The sequence below is a fragment of the Columba livia genome, chromosome 1 (assembly GCF_036013475.1).
Source record: "Columba livia isolate bColLiv1 breed racing homer chromosome 1, bColLiv1.pat.W.v2, whole genome shotgun sequence".
NCBI classification, from domain to species: domain Eukaryota; kingdom Metazoa; phylum Chordata; class Aves; order Columbiformes; family Columbidae; genus Columba; species Columba livia.
The window spans coordinates 112830059-112851182 of NC_088602.1; the positions used below are offsets into that span (position 1 = coordinate 112830059).

Sequence of the window (21124 nt, forward strand, 5' to 3'; positions counted from 1 at the left end):
CTAATCCCTTTTTCAAAATGCTTTGGGATCCACATAAGGAGGAAAACAGTTTATGCAATTTACTATGCATGCTTTACAGAGATGAAAATTATGAGAAGAGAGAGCCAGCACATGCAGGATAGTAGTGCAATAGAGAATGCTTCACAAGACATGTGACCAGAGCTTAAAGTTTTCCAAATTCTGAATCTTTGCAACTTTAAGTAAAATAAATGAAAGTTGCAGATTGTTCAGCATCTCAAAAAGCCAAGCCTTTAATTTCTTGTACTTACCATGGCCGTCTAGGCTGTAATAGAGCTAAGTTTATCTCCCTACTTCTCCCACCAAAGGAAGAGAACTTGTTCCCCCTTCTATGTAACCTCTTGCCCGAAATGAAAAATAAAAAAGCACTCCAAAGCCAGGAAATGCTGAATTACATTTAAGATAGTAGCCTGTTATTTCTCTCCTTTTCCTTTCTTTGACGATGGCCAATACTCATCGTTTACAATGCGCTTATGACAATGCTAAAAATTTGCATTGAAAACACCATTTTCCTGATGCACCTGTGCCAGAAAACAGCATCACCCAAGTAGCAGAGCACTGAATTACAGAGGTGATTTTTTGCACATCCAGTGCCAGAACCAGAGCATTTTAGCATTAGTATGATTGTACTCTTTTGTCACATAGCTTTAGAAAACACAGACTCTTTTGCTGATAGCATGTACATTCAGTCGGCTAGTAGTAATGGCTAGGTTGAGGGATAGCCACAGACCTACAGGCAGGATAGGCACAGTAAAAACTCAGAATTACTTAAAAATGAGTGCCTAAAAATTTTCGGTGTGGGTGATGATTTTTTAGGCTCATTTCCCTGTACATTGCTTTGTATTTCTCCAGAAAGTCTGCAAACTTTCTGACTGAGACAGGCCCAGGTAGTGCTCAGTGCCTTTTTCTGGAGCATCATGTGAGCATGTTGCATCTGATCTCCACACCAAACAGCATTTGTTGGTGTTGCTGCTCCTTCCCCCTTCCCAAAATGAGCAGGCTCTGGCTCCCAAGACCTCATTTCCAGAAGCTCCTAACTGTCTTTCCAGCCACTTGACAGTATCATACACCATCTCCTCCCTCCACACAGCATCTGAAAGATGCAGGTTCAATGACACTCCAAAAATTGCCTGAGTCGTGCTGCCAAATGAGATGGTCCTTTCCTTCCTCCTTCCTTCAGCTACTTCCCATCAGCAATATTTTGATTGCTTGTGGTTCTGTGGTGGCCAGCCCTGCTGAGCCCACTGTCAACTGAAAACTAATCTGGCCAAAACCCATTCTTTCCCACAAAGTCAGTTCCCAGTTTCACCTGCCCTGTGTAGCTGCACATGCAGAAGGCAACAGAGCCTGATAGCAGAGGACACCAGAGGGGGAGGATTGTTCCTTTTGGCCACATCAGCTTGTGTTGACTGTGGAGGTGCAGCCTTTGGAGTGTTGCAAAATCTGAAAGATTCAGTTGACCAGATTAGTGGGATTTAGGCTTCTAAATCAGTTAAGCTCACTTTAAACTCCTGGGCCTGGCTAAATTATCCAAGTGCCTTTGGAAACACGTGAAGGCCCCTGCCATTCCCTTCCCTAGGAGTCCCACCTTGCTGCCCTCCATCCCCAGCAAGGGTGCAGCAGGGGCAGGGTGCTTCACAAGACCCTCACACCCTGGGTACTGCTGCTGCTGCTTTGCCCTTCATCTCCCTCTCCTCTTCTTGCCTCTGGAAATGCTGGGACCCAGCTGCCCAAGAGCTCACCCAGCACCTGTGGCTGACCCAGGCTGCTCCCCTTGGAGCAGCGGTAGCTTTTCCCAGCTCAGAAGGAGAAGAGGGACCACGAAGGAGCCACGCTGGTCCACACAACCCTGTGTGATCACACAGGTGCCCTTGTAGCAGGCCACTTTCTCTGAGCAGGCAATATTTCAAGTAGAGAGGGAAACGACATGAAGTATCTCTTGACTGCATGACCAACCTCACCTCCTCCTTCCCCAAACCTAGCTAAGAAACATCATCCATGCATCAGTAATGCCCCTTACTCAATCAAAGGGGTGTTGACCCTTCACTGTGGTTGAGATGATGACTCTCCACCTTTGCCCTGTCCGAGAAATGCTGAAGGCACAGAGCACATGTGTCATTTCAACAGGAGGCAAAATAACTCTACAGAGCTCAGCCCAGATCAGGAGCATGCAGGTAATTTTTCTTCTCTAGCTAATTCACAAGTCATTGTCCCAGTTTAAAAACAGACTGATTTGATTCTGTCAGGTAAAACACGTTGCTCTGCATCCTTGTCATCGAAAAGGCTGCAAAAGCTAACACATCTCAGTTGCAGCTTACCCTTGACCTCTCTTCCCACGCTGGACATGCCAGAATTAGTTTATCAGAGGTCAGAAGCTCTGGCTTTTGACAGCCTTGAGGATTTCATAGAGTCACAGAACAGAATCACAGAATCATTCCAGTTGGAAGAGATCCTCAGGATCATCGAACGAGGTTTCATTGCAAGCTGGAATTGAAACGAATCTTCTGGGATCTTTTTGTTAAAATGGGAGTGTGTGAGAGTACACCACATTCTGTGATTGAAGGCATTACTGACCAGATTGTGGGAGGTCACTAGAGCCCTTCAGGTCTTGCTCTAACTTTATTTGCAAGCAGAATTCTCCAGATGAGTCCAACCCTAGCGTTCAGGCAGGGTTTGTCAGCCCTGGTAGTACACAGTCTGTCAGACTCTTTTCCCATCTCACCTTCCCACCAAAGCTTTTGTGCAAACAAGCATATCTCTACAAAATACCGTAATTTGCCAAAACTGTCTACTTCAGCAATGTTTTCTCAAGAACTTCCCCAGTACTTCTGAGGCTCCTGTAAAACTGTAATAAACATTTTAACTTTACAGTTGGTAAGCAGGAATTTCACACCACTTGGAAGTTGTGAAACTTTATGTCATGCATGCATGATACAAGAGCACCCTGACATCACTGAAAGAGCAAAAAAAATGGCAGCTGTTTCAATTTGGTAAGAGAAGTGCAGCTTTCCAAGTGGGAAGATGTGCTGAACTGAGCAGAAGACAGGAGCAATTTGAGAAATCAATGAATTTGCCATCTGAGTTTGAGCAGGCTGTTAAATATGTCTGTCTGGCCTGGAAGAAGATCTGAAACTGAGTCTGAAACTGTGTTTTCCCTTCATGCATATATAACGAATATAAGCCAGTGGACACAGCAATTTACAAAGCTCCCCTTTGAGTGGTCACCATCAACATTTTCAGCACATCTTCTTGCAGAATTAAGTGAAGACAAGATAAAAAAATCCTTCCAATAAAATTTACTTATGTGAATCAAAGATTCAGAAAATCAAAGCAGACCATTGAGTCTAAGGCGCTCAGATGCATATTTCCAAAAGCAATAGAAAAATCCCTCTACTGGTGAATAATTTTTTTTCTAGGTCAGCACTCAGCAGGAGACTTTCCAAGTGGATATTTTTACTATGGATTATAACTGCATGGATGCATAGCTGTCTTATTAGCTTGAAACATCAGTGGAGAGACAATGAAGTAAAAAGATAAGCAGATGGCACTGCAGCAGACTTGGGTGAGATGTTTTGGGGCATAAGTGTAACGCTAAGACACACATACCTGCCATTAGTCCTATGAGAAGCATAACAACCCATCCTGACCAGGCATCCAGCAAACTCTTTATGAACTCCCATATGGATTCCTTACTTCTGCTTGTTATCTGAAATTAAACATATATAGAGACATGTTGCTGATTCAGTCTGACACAATGTTAGCATACAATGTTTAAAACAAAAAACATTTACCCTCCTAGAAGGTGAATACAAATTCTCTACTCTCTGTTCCCCCGAGTCCCAATCATTTTTTAGAGATGCTCTGCTGATCAAGTTGCCAGAAGCCCTTTCATGTGCATGAACTCAAGGCATGCAACATCCATATTTTCAGAAGTCCTCCTCAAGTCATACAACAAGGTATGAAGCAATAACTTCAGAAAACTCACGACCAGGATGGCTCTAAGACAGAGACTGTGATGCATCAAAGCCGGACAGCTTTACCTTTCTATGACGGTCAGTGTCGCGTGATTTCTCCCGCAGCCAGTCGATGGTGTGGAAATCTTCGTAAGTTCCAACATCAGGGAAAGGTTCGTCCAGAAAATCCATCAGGTTGCCAGAACCATTCATGTCCCCTGCATTAACCATATTAGGGTCTGTATGTAAAGGAAAAACAAGTATGTCAATGAATTCGTGCAGCTTTGCCAGACATTTCAGAATTTTCCAAAATACCTCCACAAGCCACAAAGTCAAGAGACCATGAAACGGCAGTCCTTGTGGGCACTCACTGAAATCTTTGTGTTGCCACTACAAAAAGTATTTTGCTGAAGACTACTTCAACAGCTTAGCAAACCCTAAAAAGCATATACAAAAAGCACAGTGTCCAAGTGCAGAAATAGCAGCTTTCCTGAAAACAGAGACCCACAACTCAGGATGGTTCTGGGCTTCTTCTGCAGTGACACATCCTGATCACACATCGGCTGGAGTGCCCTGCCGGCAGGGAGATCATTGCTTAGGCAGGGTCACCAGCTCAGAAACCAAATTATAATACACTAGAATTTACCATTCATCATGAACTGCAGATTTTATAACGTACCATTAGTAGTCATAATGCTGCATTGTGGTCTAGTTTTGCATGCCCAAAGCTCCCTGCATTGATCCACTTTCCTTTCACTGGTCAGAAGGCAAATCTTGAGATCATAGTATGTTAACTCTGCATCAGGTCTAGAAATGCAGTGATTTCTTCAAGTTTGGTTCTGAAGGGCTCAGAGCAGAACTGTTCCTGGGAGAACTCGAGTGGTTACCTTCTGTCCAATATACAAACTTTTCAAGTTTGCTTTTAAGAGAGCAGGGGAAGAAACAGTCACCACATGTCCTGCTAGAGGAAATACCCACAAGAGGAAATACCCATCTCCAAACTGTAACAAGCAGTTATGAGAGGCATTTGGTAGTTAAAATGGAGATGAAAGTAGGCTGTGGAAGAACACACACTCCAGAGTGTGGCACACAGGCTGAGTGGACATTTTCAGCCCAGTTTTTGGGGACATGCTCTTTGGTTTTACAGACTACAGATATGAAAGCAAAGAAACATCCATGCCCATTGCTGTGAAGCCCTGGAAACTAAACCTTGTTCATGCAATCCACATAAGCAAAGCAGGAAGAAGTTACCTCATAACCACTGTAACTCTCTTTCCCACAGAGAGCTCAGCAACATCTGGCTAGGTGTAAAAATGACTGTTATGTCCTTTAAAGATCGGGGTCCCAAAGTAGTCACTAATACGATAAGCTCCAGAAATGGCTGACATCATTCCCAGTGAGAGGAGCCTTTAGTACCATGAGAACCTACTAAATCAAGTAGTCTAGGCTCACAGGGTTGGATTAATCCAACTTCAGCCACCTGAAAGTTTGGTGTCTGGACTGTGAGAATGACCTACACTGGCTCTAGAGACGGTGAAAGATGTGTGTAAGGGTGTGCGGCAGGGTGCCTGCTCCTTTAAAGCTATCAGGTCAAGGACCTTTTTAATTGCAAGAGGCGTTAATAAGCAAGGGAGGAAGCCTGAACAAGAACATATAGAGACATAAACTTGACACAAATTATAAGGGAGGCAGTGATGAGAACCAAACCAGGTCAGTCACACTCACTGATGAGGGCACACAGGAGTGTGCAAAGTCTGTTCCAGCAAGGTTGCCTGACCAGGGACCTTGTCAATTGAGAAACTATGGGAAAAAGAGAGCAAACCAGAAACAGAATACATGGAAACACAGACCTGACAAAGCAGACATGGAGATCATGACAAGAAAAAAACTCCACCACTCACACAGATTGAGGAGCTATTAACTGTGTGTGTGGATACTTCAGCTTTGCTACTGGTTGAACCTGCACATGGGAAGTGGCAGCCATGTCCACCAGCATGGGCAGAGACCCCAGATCTATGGGCAGGAGGGTCCTGGGCCATGGCAGCTGGAGGAGGCAGCCATACGCTTCTTCATCACTTAACAAAGTGTTGCTCTGAAGAGTGATTAATCCCATCCATCCTGAAATAGGTGCCTAGGAAACAAGGTCCAGAGGGTTTGTAATCTGAAATGGCAAGCCTTAAAATACAACAACAACCAAACAACACCAAACAAAAACAACAAAGAAAACAAACCAAAACAAAGACAACAAAAACAACAAAGGAAATAAACCAAAACAAAGACAACAAAAACAACAAAGGAAATAAACCAAAACAACAACAGCAAAACAGGTAACAGGGTTACAAGAACAAAAACAAAAAAGCCATACACACACAAAAAAAAAGGCAAAAAAACCCCACCAGAAACAAAACCAAACCACACATGAAAAAACACAAGAAAAAATGGGGAAAGATACAGACTTTGGGGGTCTTATAGAGCTGGCCCTGCAGACCCTGTAGGTCCTTGACAGACACAAGATAACTTTTGCAGGTCACTGGTGAGGCCAGCATGATACTAACAACTGCTACCCACTTTCCTCCTTCAGGTCCAGAAACAGGGATTTCATGAGTACAGAATTTGGACCCTTGAATCTGTGAGGAAATTTCCCAATTCTGTAATTGAGACAGGCAAATCCATGGCAGGCAAGCTACCAACTGTCCATACACTCTGCTGCTCTTCTCAGATTCCTTTATTTACTGCCTTTTTTCTCCCCCTCTCTCCATTTTCAACTGTTTTACTTGAGTCTTCTCCATTTAATCTTTTTCCCTGGTGCTGACTTCAAGGATGTAACAAGAGTGAATACTCAGCTTTGTCAGTGTCTGCTTTTTGCACTCCACCAGGTAGCACCTTTTGGCAGACACAGACAATGTGCTCAGCACGAGCAGTTGAGAAAAGCATGATTTTTATAGGCAACAATTACATCACCATTATAATTCTATAGTTCCATAGAAGCACTTTTAAATGCAGAAATGAAGTAATCTCCAAGCACCGTGGCATGTTTGAAAGAGAATCAAGCAAGAGAGTTACATCCAGGAGAAGGAAACCAAAGGCTGCTGAGCACAAATAAGCAGCCACAGGATTGAGGCTATTTAAAAAGCAGCAGTTAAGAGGAGTTACACTGGAGAATAGCAACAGCTGGCCAAACAGATGAGAGCACGCTCCTAGATTTGCTAAAGAAAATGAGAGTCTGGAGGTGGGAGGTCGTGGCTGACACCAGGGAGCTGAGGTTGCAAGTGGACCTTGAGTTCAGTGGCTTAAAAACCATGATCAAGGAATGGAATGGGGAGCTGAAATGAGGGAAAAGGATTAGATGATCCCATTATTTTGTAACACTGTGATATTCTGCAGATTATTTACTTCGACCTATTTTTTTTATGTACAGTGGAAAGGACCTGTAAAGAACCTGCAGTTCAGACCGCTTGTCAGCACGAAGCAGCCCCCTCTGCTATATAAAGAAACTTCTGGTAATTCTTGTGCTAAAAGTATTGGCAAGTTTTCCTTAATAGTACCAGAAAATTAACCAACATGCTAGTCATATCACGCAAAAGGTAGCTTTTCAAGTATGCAGTCAATGCCCAGCACATGACAGTATTGGGACGGATTTTACCAGGCCAGACCACAACTATGCAGGATAATTACAATCTCAGCTTGAATCTACCCCCAAAATACGTGCTACACAACAAGTCCAGGGAGAGAAAAATGTGCTAGAGACCAGAGGGCCATGGAAGACTAAGAAAACAAACAATCTTTGAACTCCAGGTAGCATACCAATATCTGGAAATTGCAGCCAGCTGGCTGATTATCAGCCTCAAAGTTCACTTCAGGTACTACACTTTTGAAAGCAGAGATTTGATATCAGATTATGCAAACCCAAATTTTAGTATATAAAGCCTGGCTACAGCACTTCTGAACTGAGTACTACCAAGTTCCTATCTTATGTTCTTGCACTAAGTACCCTAAGTATCACTTTCAGTCTCTTTATTTTGTGTTTATTTATCTCACCTTACTTGGACATCTGAAATAATCTCCAAAGTTTATTTCAGGATGAGCTAACTTGCCATCTTAGAGATACTTTCAGAGAGCCTTACACAATCAACTCAGTTATGGATATTTTAATTTAAAATAAATAGGTTAAGGGCAAATTAACCTTATCCAGATGTGAATTTTAGCCAGGTGTACTGTAGCAACCCACTCTGATGACGTCAAAAGTATGAGCATTCACGGTGCGAGTTGTCTCACCTAGCACAAAAAATCTGTGCTAGACTCTGGACACTAACATCTAGGCTCCTTTGATAGCTGGTGATGGGAAGTAAACTCTATTCAGATGCAATTTATCTGATGTATTTTAGATATGTACATGAGAATGAGATAAATTGTTTCCCAGAAGGGCTAATTTCTCTTTACTGACTACGAAGAGACGTCAGACATCCAGATCTCATCGAATGAGTCTCACGCTACCTATTCAACAGAAAACATGGCAATACAATTACATGCAGAATCGGTAACAAATGCAACTCACAGCCATCTGTAACACCTGTGCATCTAGCAGCTCTGCATGTTCTGACAGAGCTTGTACACCCTGAAAGGTGTTGAATCTTTCTGAGTAACTGTTTGATACATGTATTTTGTCCCTTTGTTGTTCTATGTCTTCGACGTCTCTGCTGTTCCTTCTGCTACTTTTCCCAATGCCGATGCAAAATAATTTGTGTTAGGGAAAATATTTCCTACTTAGTCCCTTGCTATTTTCCTAATAATACCTGGCATTACACCAGCTTTTCCTAGGGTGAACATCAAACATTTTCACTGAGCAGTCTGCTATGACTCCAGGCTATCCGCCACGAGAGGTAGCAGCCAGTTTGGGGTCCATCATTCTATAGCCTCTTCGGATCATTTTCCAGAATGCTTTGCCGTTATTGATTTTGAATTATATCTGCCATTTAATTTCTGGCAATTCAGTACGGACTCACTTTCAGTTCTTCACAGTGAGTTCTCATTTTTACTGACCAGCTTAGTATATCTACAACTGAACATTTTTGTCAACACTCTGCTTTTAATAATTGTAAACAGGTTCTGAAAACTGAATGATAAAAAAAAAAAAAAAAAAACAAAAAAACAACAACACCAAAACAAACATCCAAACCAAATAAATCTGACTGAACTATGTATTTCTTGAACTCAGAGGGTTCTAATTAGCAGATCTCTCTGGATTTAGACCCATGTCAGACCACTACGGTCCTGTAGATTGTACAAATTCTTGACAGGGATCAACTTGCAAATCGAGAAAGATCACAGTGCCAGACTGGTGATTGTGCCTCTTGATAGAGGCTCTCCTGGCTGCCATGTAACTCTAGAACAGCAAAGGGTAAGGATCAAAAGCATCACTCCAAAAATGAGCGTGTCAGGCCTGCAAGAAGACAGATAAATTTTAAGCGAGTAATCACTGAAGCGTCCTGTGTAAAGAAAGCAAAGAGATCAATGCAGAAGCCAGTGTGAGAACACAGGGAGCTGCCTGATGGGCTTGGACACACCAACAAGCAGAGCAGGTATCCCATGGCCTGCAGGTCTCTTCTGCTACATTTACTCACTTGTGGTTTTTTTGAAGAACCAAAAGGTAGTATTATCATCATATTCAAGGTGATTTTTTTTCTGCAGGTCTCACAGTAAGTAAACTCATCATGTGATTCAGCCCGGCTGTATGATACACTGCAGCTTGAAATTAAGTTTTATAGAACAGTGATAAATTACATTTACAATGCAAATACTGACAACGTCTCAGCTTTATAGCACTTTTACAGCATGTACAAATGTAAAAGCCACAGCTAGAAGAGCTCTATTGGTGAACTGACATTCTAGGTGTTATGTTAACCGACTGATCGGATCTGAAATGTATTTGACATGGCAAATGCAGACCAAAACATCCCATGGTTCAAAGAAACTGAAAAGTATACTGATGGGAAACAACTAGCTGAACAGTCATCAAAGGAAAAGTCTTGGCCCTGGCCTGTTGCTACTAGACATGCTAGTTCCATGCTACGTTCTCCTCATCCTGTTTTCTGTTTTAATTGGACCCATTGCACTGGGGCAGGCAGTATGTTTTTAATGCACTTCCAACAAGTTTCAAGTTACTTTCAACAGATCACAGTTACTGAATTACTTTAACACTTCAAATGTTTCTAGCAGATGAATGCTCACCCACACACTTTCATCTTTATGCTGTTTTCCTTGAAGATGGAGCAGAGGGGGTGCTGCTGCTATGAGAAATATAACAGTGTGCAGGCAGCAAAACATACCTCTCTTCAGTGACTCCACTGCTATAGCATAAGGAAGAAGTGAACCTGACCAGAGTCTGGGAGAAGAAAGCAAAATCCTGAAGGCTTGTTGCCAGTTCCCCAATTCACATTTGTTTGGAGTGACTTTTCTAGGGCATTCAAAGCATCACCTGTTTCATCTCTTCCAAATGTGACGTGAGTTAGGTGACACACAAAAGCAGAATACAGTGCATCTCAGGGCTTGTCTGGTACCAATATACATACAACAATAAAACAGGGAGATCCTACTCCAGACTCAGTGCTTTTGAAGTGATTCATGATCATTTAAATTATGACTCCATTAGAGCTGATCATGCCACCGATCTGGATGGCTGGTCAGATTAGCTGTGCGCATATGGTATGACACGACATCAAGTACCACACAAACTAAAGAGTAGGCGGCCTGTGGACATCCATGAGATTTGTTTTCCATAGTACCCAATAATGAACAATGCAGTCTTACTGGTTTAGTAACGGCACCTGTCACAAGATTCCTTCATGCTGATGGATGATTTGCCACTCTCTGTACTCTTAATACTTACATTGGGTCTTCCTAGCACCTTATTCTCAAAATAGCCCAGCATGGTGCTCCAGCCTTATGGCCATTAACTGCTCAACATGATCTGCTGAGCAAAGGCTCCTTGCATTGGGAGCTGGGTGTTCTGCCAGCATCCATCCACTCCCCATCCCAGGGGATTTAGACCTAGTCACAGAGATAGACGTACACCACTCTCCACCTAGTCCTCCAATCCGGGTAAATTAGGAGGTCAGTGCTGCCCATGGAGATCTGAAGAAGCTGGCATTCAGAAAGAGCCAGAAGAGGATCAGGCTGAAGGAGAAAGTTCGCAGAGGTGAGCACATTTACACCACAGGCCTTCAGTATCACCTGGCCAGAGAAAATGGGTCTGAAGTGCAGGACATCAGCAAGAAAAGAGGTGAATGAAAAGTACAGGGAGCAATACACCTTCTGGGGAGGGGTCAGAGGAGGAGGTCTATTTAGCCTGGAGCCAAGGGGGGTTGATGTAATTCCCGTTCCATCACCTGCCACACCTCGTAAAAGAGGATGATCTAGAAAAGGCGATGTGACCTTGCACCCTACAGGATATAGGCTTCAGGTACACAGTTGTGAAACATTCCTCTAAACAAGAAGATGCCGTTGGGTGACGATTTCACAAGGAAGATATCTTCAGCAAAAGCAAGCAGGCTGAGTCACTGGCAAGTTAAACGTGCAGTTTTCTGCAATTTGAAAAAGATCCATGGTCAATTTAAGACTGTTCACCTTAGAAGCCTCAGACTGAACGGGCCGAATGATTTACTGAACTTCTGTCTTAACGATGCTGTGCTAAAAAATGTTAAAATGGCCTCGGATCAGAGCAAGGTTCAGACTCCTGGAAAAATAAGAAAATGCTGAACCCAATTGCAGGCCTTTTTAAAAAAAAAATAATATGGCACATAAAAAGCAGAGAACAGTTAAATTGGGAAAACACAGAGGGAAGACAGGATATTAAAACTGGCAAATGCCTTTCTTACAATTCAAGGACTAACTGTGCAGCCTCTATATATGAATAAATAGCACAGCAAACCCTCAGTTTCCCACTACACAAGCGCAGGCAGGCTGCAGTGTCAGAAACATCACTGTAAAATATTGCAGCATTTTACTGTATGGCCCAATCACCACATATTAAGGAGGTTCCTGCTATGATAGTGCGGGCAAGCTAAATACAGTCACACCCCTGATGTGCAGCTTTACCCTGAGTAACCTCTGTGGAAAAAACTATGAAGCCACAGCAGCGCTCAAAAAACACAGGGCACCAGATCACAGGGGAAAGGGCCTGGGAGAGAAGGGAAAGGCAGGAGGGAACATTTGGGATAAATGGTGGAAAACTGATGCGCAACAAGGCTCCTCCAGAGTGAACCACAGCCCCTGACTGCCCCTGCTCAACCACCACACGTGCCCACGGGGCAAGCACAGAGGAGACAACAAGGCTGCCCGTGAGCACAGCAAAGGGAGGTACCAGGGGTTTGGGGAAGCACAGGAGGTACCAGCACACCCCAAGAGATGGTAACCCACCATCAGGGCTTCCCAGCCCTTCTGCAACAGCCTGACTTCCTCTTTGCTTTTTCTCCTCCTGGGTGGGCCCTGGGTCACCACACTTAAACATCATCGAGTCCAACCGTAAAGGTCTTTTCCAACCAAAACCATTCTATGCTTTTTTTCCCATGAAGGTCAAACCTCACCCCAGCATTCTGCACCCCACTCCTTCCCGGGATGATACTCCCTGTAGAAACCAACTTATTCTGGTATGAAACATCATGTGTCTGGTCTCTGCTTGAATTTTCTTGGAAAGCCTGAGCAAAGTTAGTTCAGCTGCTGAGTTCTGTCAGAAAGGGAAGGGGAAAAAATCCCAGCTCTTTCCCCGCAAGCTCCAAGTGGAATTTTTGCACTCTCATAAGTCAAAAATGCTAAACTCACTTCTGTTTCCAGCAAGTCTTAAAGGTCCCTCCAATAAATTTAGTTGTTAGCACAGATGTTGGGGCTGTGGAAGTGGCGGGAGTGAAGCATTGTGGCCTCTGCAACATCCATCTACATTTTTCAGACTGAGTTAAAACATCTCTATTAAAGGATGCTCCTCTGCTAACAGCCCTTTATCTTGGGCAGATGAGTCCCAAGGGCCTGTATAAACCCCATATGCCCTTGCTTCTTGAAGGAGACGAGGTTTGATTAGGTAAAATTCAGAAACTCTTCAACATCTGGGGTAAGAAACTAAACTTCAGAAGGCAGGACAGACTGGAAATCAGGCTACCTGTGTAGCAATATGTATAGTTTCTATTTATTTCCCTCTAGTCCCCTTCCTCACAAAAAGAGAGGGGGAATTTTCCTCCTGGAGCAGCTGCTTTTACTGCCACAGAGCTCACAGCCAGGGCTGAAAGGCTGAGGGTGCTGCAGAGTTCTCCTCTCCATGACACACAAGGCCCAGCTTTCCAGCCCCAGGTTTGAATTTCCAGTGCTGCTCATCTCCTCACTCAGAAAATGATGGGATTAAAACGGGGGTGGGAAGAATGGTTCTCGGACTGTAAAATAGGCAAATACATTCAGAGAGAATAGAGTTGCACTGTCAGAAGGGAAATGCCCTGATATATAGTTACTCCTAAAAAGCTCCCCCCTTAAATGGGGTGATTAATGGCATTAAGCGCACCTCTTGCTGAAAACCTTCTTAAGCCTTCAGCTTGAAATAAAGCTGATAAACCTGCACAAGAAAGGCCATTTATCTGTTCTGCCGCGTCACTTCTCATGACGTGAGTGGAGGCAGCGAGTCATTTCCACAGAGATGGGGGGTGACACTGTCCTGTTGGCATGGTGCTGATTGTTACTGCTGCCTTAGATGCCAATGGGCTGCACAGTTACAGACGAGTGACTTCTTAGTGCCGAGAGGAAGCTCCTCCACCTGCAAGATGGAGAAACCTTTTCCTTGGGGCCATGTTTGACAGCAATGTGTTAAAAGTGGTTTAGTAATAGCAGCCTACTGTAACCCTGCCAGAGTTTATCTTTTGGCATTAACTATTGCGTGTGATTTTTTTGGTTCTGCTGGACTAGGGAAGAAGAAGTCTGAGAAAACCTGATACCTGATGTATACGTACGCATATGCACACACAAAAAAATTAGACTCCTACTCTACAACCTGATTCCACTCCACTAAATGGAAGAATCAATACACACACACACCTTGGGCACCCTGAAATCCTCAGCCTGATGGCAAAAGCAAACTGGAAAAGGACTGGTAGCTACGGGCACTGTATCGCTGTTTGAGGGTGGGCACCATGCTGAGCAGGTCAGAGCTCAAGTGACACAACGCTGACACCATCAGAAGCGAGATGGCCCTGAACCATGGGTGAAGCAAGGGGGTGGGAGCCTCCCCCTTCCTCCTGCACAAGCACTGGGCTGCAGCCATGATCCTGCTCACTTTCCCCTCCAGCCCAACAAACAGCAGCTTCATTGTGAAGCAGCTCACAGACCGGGGAGGTTACAGCACTCCAGAGATGCCCTTCACTCTAGGCAGACCCAATCCTGGGGTAAACATTCCCCTCCAACACCATCCCCTTCTCCTCCTCCATAGTTTGGGTTGGAAGGGACCTTGAAAGGTCGTCTAGTCCAACCCCCCTGCAATGAGCAGGGACATCTTCAACTAGATCAGGTTGCTCTCCCCTCTTCTAGTTTAAAACCATTACCCTTTGTCCTATTGCAACAGGCCCTGTTGAAAATTCTGTCCCCACCTTTCTTGTAGGCCCCTTTTAAGTACCGAAAGGCTGCAATAAGGTCTCCTTGAATGTTCTCCAGTCCTTGTTTAAAAGCCACTATGTTTGAAAAGGCACCACCTTCACAAGGCAGACCCTGACAGCTGCAGGAGCTGAGCCCCCATGCAGCCACATCTTGGAGCCAGGGCACAGTGCCCTGGTGCTGCTGAGCCAAGAGGCCTCCATCTGGGGATGCTCCCACGGTCACCCTTTTGTACTAAATAACTGTTAAAGGACTTATTTCCTTCATTTCTGAGCTGTCCTAGCATACATTTAGGTTGGCACCTTGTCTTCCGTTGCACAAAAGAGGCCTCATTCAAATGGGGATACCAGGAGAACCACCGCCCGACGTGTATTTCCACAGAGCATTCAAATACCATCTGGGGTTGGGGGGAAAAAAACGCATTGCATTGTAAAACCTGTGTGTGGCAGCCCTGCTGTGCGCTTGCGTGGGCAAAGACTGAAGCCTCCGTGCATCTGGTGAGCAAGAGCACGACTTGACTCACACCTGGTGCTGGAGAGAATTGACCCAGCCTTGGCTTCTGAGGGGGTCAGGAGAACAAACCCAGCACAGGCACCACCAGGATGCAACCCCCTGCTACCCCACACAGCGACAGGTTTCTATTGCTTTTGAGGCTCAGTCTTGGGGAGGACAAACCAAACCAAACCAAAAACCAAACAAACAGACAAAAAATAAAAAGGTTCTGTTGGAGAAGAATAAAATCCAGATTTTTCTTTTCAGTTTTGAAGAACAGTTGACCTTCCTTACTTCATTTCAATGATTCACTATATGCTTTCCCCTCCTTTATTTTCTGATCCTGACATCACTGCATACCTCATCCCTGGAAACCAGAATCTTTCACTAGAACATACAACCTACTTCAGCACAGGAGATCCACAATGTCTCCCACACGTGAATGGGTGAGCACACAGACCCTAATCATGCCAAATTATCAGTTTTTTCCAATAGTGGGAAAAAAATATTTGAACAAAGAACAGGATTTTTTAGGAATAAGAAAACTTCCTGCAGACTAGGAGTGAAAAGTCACCCGATTCTCTGCCTGATGAAGCTGCGGCTGAGTCATCCTCCCTTCTCTGGCAAAAGGCACAGAATTATTTATCAGAATTCTTAAGAAAGGAAACTCAAAAGTATAATATTAATTTGCTGACTAGTATAAGCTCAAAAATAAGTGTAGCTTCTTGCGTTCTAGCATTTCTACTAAAATAATAAAAAGTAATAAGATATAAATCGAAAATATATTTTAAAAACAATCCAGAAAAAAACAAAAAAAACACCAAAGAAGAGTCACCATATTTTCTCCACAAATATACATCTTTATATATTTGTAAAGAGCGCATAATCAAACAACCACAGCAAGAAAAGAAAACAGTCTCTGGACTTTGCTTATGTAAATACCAACAGTCGAAAAAAGCAGTTTAGCAGGGATTCTTCACAGCCTTTTGGCGACTGGCATTTTGTGTAAGGAATAACAATCTGCTTGCCATCTCGTATGTCCATTCTGGAAAACAATTTTTCACGCTTATGTTGGACAACAAGCAAAACCTACCTTACGCTCCAGCAAATTCTGCAGGGAACCTGCTGGACTAGGTAGTTTCAAACCACGTCAGCAAAAATTAACAGTGAAGGAAAAGCTTCTTTCCCCAAATACACTTACTAACCCCCTAGGCAAGTTAATCCTCATTCCTTTATAAGCTTAAACACATCCATCTGTACAACAGCAACTTCCTTCAGGCACCCAGAAAAAAACACACACACACACACACAAAAAACCCAAGCAGGGAATGCAAGCAAAACAGTATTGCTGCTCTCCCTCTGCGTGACTGGGTGGTGATGGCTGCTTATATAAATACAGAATTCAGCGGACACCCGCAGGAGCCACATAGCAAAACACAGGGACAAAGGGCCTTCTTCAGCTTCAAAGCTGCGTCTGGCAGCGTTTCTGCTGGCGATGTCAGCTGGAATTCCAGCTCGGGGCCAGCGGGCAGCCCCTGCACCTGCGAAGCGGCTGCTCGCAGAGAAACGCTGCTGCTTCGTTTTCCAGCAGCAACTCTGCCCATGGGAGCTGGAGCTCCAGGACAGCAGCACGACAGCAACCGGCAAATCGATTTTTCGAGGAATTGTGTTGCTTACCTGCAGTGCAACATCATTTAGCCCAGTCCCAAAGATTTTAATAGCATCCTTTCTTGGGTGGTATGGCTGCAAAAGCAGTGATGTCATGGGGAGGAAGCAGTAACAACCATGTGACTGCATCCTCCCTCTATAGCATATCTGATAGGAGGCAGAGGGAGACGGACCCGTCTGTAATCCCGCAGGATTAAACCGCAAGCTTCTTTACTCTGCCCTGCCTATTAGGTCACCATTAGAACATGAGCTGCTTTGCCCCCTCCTCCCGCCCACGCCCCCACCAACCTGAGCTAATTATTATTAAAAGGGTTTGTGGATTTTTTTTGCAACAGCAGCAACAATCCCATCTTGCACATGGAAAAAGTGCACTAAGTATGCTGTGTGCAAACCAAAAAATATCCCTGTCGACTCTGCAGCAACACCCAGGTGTCGTATTTTCTTTCATCTCCATGAAATGTGTAATCACAGCAGCTTGGAAATGAGACAAACCACAATTTCACCATCCCTTGCATTTTTCCTTCTCCCTGTGCTCCATTTCAAGCTTTTCCAGACTGACTTCCCTCCACGTTCCACGTCACATTAAAGCTTTGCAAGCCTACCTCAAGGGTTTCACCACGCTACCTTCACTTCTTCATTCTCCCCACCATACATCCATCCCTTCCTCATTTCACTTGCAGCCTTCTGCCTTTTCTTCTGTAAAACTGTCACTGCTTGAGAGATTTTCTCCTGTGTGCCAGCCAGGTCCCCTTTTCAAAACTTCTTCATACATTTTTCCCATCAAATATTTTAAAACTAGAACATCCTAAAACATCTTATTAAAAAAAAAAAAAAATCCAAACTTTCATATTTTGGTTAACTGAGTATTACATCTCAGAACCACATTTTGGGGGAATTTTGCAGGTTTTGTTTGGTTTGTTTTTTGTTGTATATATATGTATATATATGTATATATAAAATTTTATCATACTCTACAATGTATTTGAATTCTACAACAAAATAATAACTTCCAAAGTTCTGGTTGTACAAACCTCGTACAAGCCACTGGGATCACATTCCGCAAGGCAGAAGTTGTAGCTGTTCTTTGTGAAGATCGTGTACGTGCTTGACCACATGCACAGTGTTTTATTTCAGGACATTCACCTTACTGCTCATTTTCCCATATTTGAATATTGGGAAGATTGACTTCATCCCTCAGGGTACTGAGGGATGTGCTCTGTATTACCAAGGAGATGCAAGCCAGGTAGAGGGAGATCTTGCACAGGCATAATACATGAAAACATCCAGGGGTGGCTGAAGGCATGTGTGTGCATCAGGATAGTGTGCATCAGGACTAGTGTGGCCAGCAGGACTAGAGAAGTGATTGTCCCCCTGTACTTGGCCCTGGTGAGGCCACACCTTGAATCCTGTGTTCAGTTTTATGCCACTCACTACAGGAAAGACACTGAGGTGCTGGAGAGAGTGCAGAGAAGGGTGACAAAGCTGGTGAGGGGTCTGGAGCACAAGTCTGATGAGGAGCAGCTGAGGGAACTGGGGCTGTTCAGCCTGGAGAAAAGGAGGCTGAGGGGAGACACTATTGTTGTTTACAGCTACCTGACAGGAGGTTGTAGTATGGAGGGTGTTGGTCTCTTCTCCCAGGTAGCAAGTGATAGGACAAGAGGAAATGACCTCAAGTTGCACCAGGAAAGGTTCAGATTGGATATTAGGAAACATTTATTCACAGAAAGGGTTGTCAGGCATTGGAACGGGCTGACCAGGGAAGTGGTGGAGTTACCATCCTTGGAGGGATTTAAAAGGCATTTAGACGAGGTTCTTAGGGACATGGTTTAGTGCCAAAGTTTGGTTATGCTTGGACCTGATGATCCTGAGGGTCTCTACCATCCAAAACAACTCTACGATTCTATGATAAAGGCCAAGGTACTCAAGTCTGGAAGACTTTTTTTGTCCCCATGTATCTAGGAAGATGTTTAGGGATGTGTGAAGCGGGCAGTCCGGTCCAGCCAAGCCAGTTAGTTAGCACAGGGTGTACAAAACCTTCTTTCAGAATGGCTGCATGGCTCCTCCAAGTCTTGTCTACAAACTGAAGAAAATCCCTGTACTTCTTATTTCTCACAGGGACTCTCCACACAGAAGCCACATTTTGGATTTCACTCTGAAACGTGAACACTTTGCTCACTTCACCTGAAGCTCTCACATCCTTCTGGAGCATGGAACACAGCTTTAGAGAAGAGATTTGCTTCTGCCCTTCACACACAGCACTGCAGGTCACCGTTCCCTACCACTCATAGATCAGCAACAGGCCCAGGCCTTTTCCAAACATGTCAGTGAGGTGTGGAGAAGCGATGTAAGCCCTGCCTTCCTGCCAGCATCTGCTCTGCATACCCATTAAAATCAGTATTAAAAGGCCAACTGAATTCTCTGGAGGAAGTTAAACAAGCACTGAGCACTTCATTATTTTCTGGATAATGTATCTGCAACTTTCCTTAATCAGTTTATGAAAGGGAAATACGGAAAACAGCATTCAGTTGCTCAGACACAAACATCTCCCCCTGACAGCTTCTGTGCCACAAGGCACACACTGTGACACAGACACAATGTCCTGAACACAGAACAGTAATTTTGTGCACTAACCAAATGAGTGCGAGGGTCTCCATCCCTCATTTTCTCCTGGTCACTTTCCAAAATTCACTTTCAAGTCTTCTTGTCTCTATCGCCACAGATGAGCTCACTGAGTCTCCTCCTGAATGTTTATATTTAATTGGATGGTCTAACTGTAAACACACTATAGAAAAAGTGATTCTATAACTTAGATAATGCATGTTCGAATTTAAGAGACTATTAGAAATCATAAGAAACCAGAAACAGCTCCTAAGAAGCTTTTAACTCCAGGAATACTGAGATTTTCCAAGGCGCAAGTAAATCACTTAATTGATATGTACAGATTCCAAAACCAAATCAACTTTACGGTATTTTCTTCCAATGATAATCAGTCAATTGTGTGGTTTCAGGAAAAAGCAGATACTCTTCATGTGATGTTTTAGAAGACTGGTCTTGCTTTTACTAGCCTGCACTTTCTCAAGTCTCCCTATAAATACCATTTCCTCCCCTCAGAGATGTATGACTCTGTAGTTAAAAAGGAGAATGCATTCAAAGCAAGTTGTAAAGCACCTTCTTCCCTAAAAAACATAATTCAAACTTCAGTTTTACATCCACTGAAAAAGGACCCCAAACAAACAAACAAACAAACAAAAAAAAAAAACACACCACACAACACAAAACCCCCCAAACAAACAAAAAACAACAAAACCACACCATAGTTCACCTAATTCCTAAAACAAAATTTGCTTTTTTACACAGCACTTACCTTTAAGTCTTTCGAAGTGCTTACAAGAACTGTGGCAAGAAATACATATAAGACTTCATTCTCATAACAGAAAATCCATACCGACATACCCATTATAGCTTTTGTTGTTGTTCCTGATGGCAGCGGAGACAGTCACAGTCGGTTTTCCAAATGACTATTTCTGGCAGACTGTTTAAAAATAACCTAAACTCCGTCATACCCGTAACGCCTTGCAAACACTGGACAGAGGCAGGAGTCATATGTCAGTACCACAGTTCTGCCTGCGTTCATGAAGCTTAGGATCGGAGAAAGAAACTGAGAAACAGCCTTTCTACAAGTATGCAGGTTTAAGTTTTCCTTCGTGAAAGCAGCAGTAAAGTTCAGCCTAAAAAAGCTTAACCTGTATTCTTCTGAGTGACTTCCACCTTGGAATTTGTCCTAAGTAAGATATTACAGAACTAATAATGTCAACTTACTTCCAAAACAGAGCTACAAGGTACAAACTTCTGTTAGAAAAAAAAGGCGGTTAGATGTGTCATAAATGGAGCTGCCCATGAATTCGAGGAATATTCAACTACGAGCCTCTGATACACCTGTCAGCTTATTGTGAGCAGTAAGCATGTAGGCGCATACACCTGCCATTGCTCACACTCCGCATCCCTCTCAGGTCTTCAGTGTAGCCTCTCTAGGATCTCTCATCTCACAGATTTCCTCTCTTACCTTTATTTGAAAATCCATTACATTCGCCTAAATGACACTGTTATTCAAAATACAAAATTTCTTTATGAAAGCATTGTGAATGTGGCAAACATGAACCATCCAAACAACGTCTTATACTGCGATACATAACAAAACTCTGTTTCTGTTTATGGCAAATTATTTTATTTTATAGAAGAAATACTTTAAAATAATACAAAAAATGACACAATCATACAGAACTGTGACAAAAACAAGAGAGATGAATACTGAATATGGTAACTCATTACCACATCAAGACAGAACTCATTACAGCAGTCAGAATCACGGACCC

General features: G+C 43.5%; 1 protein-coding gene across 3 annotated transcripts in view; it reads right to left on the bottom strand.

The window, feature by feature from the left end:
- CLCN4 (chloride voltage-gated channel 4) overlaps positions 1 to 20224 on the bottom strand; it is a 50844-nt gene extending 30620 nt beyond the window's left edge. The window contains exons 1-3 of one of the 3 annotated variants that reach the window (XM_065073531.1): positions 20205 to 20224; positions 4059 to 4210; positions 3625 to 3724 (exon numbers count right to left, since the gene is read on the bottom strand). In XM_065073531.1, coding sequence (XP_064929603.1) covers positions 3625 to 3724; positions 4059 to 4210; positions 20205 to 20208 — 256 coding nt within the window. In that variant the 5' untranslated portion in view covers positions 20209 to 20224. Of the gene's footprint in view, positions 1 to 3624; positions 3725 to 4058; positions 4211 to 4650; positions 4672 to 16760; positions 16886 to 20204 lie in introns of those variants that run through there. The other 2 variants (XM_065073538.1, XM_021292263.2) reach the window with 2 other exon arrangements.
- Positions 20225 to 21124: the final 900 nt, after the last annotated feature.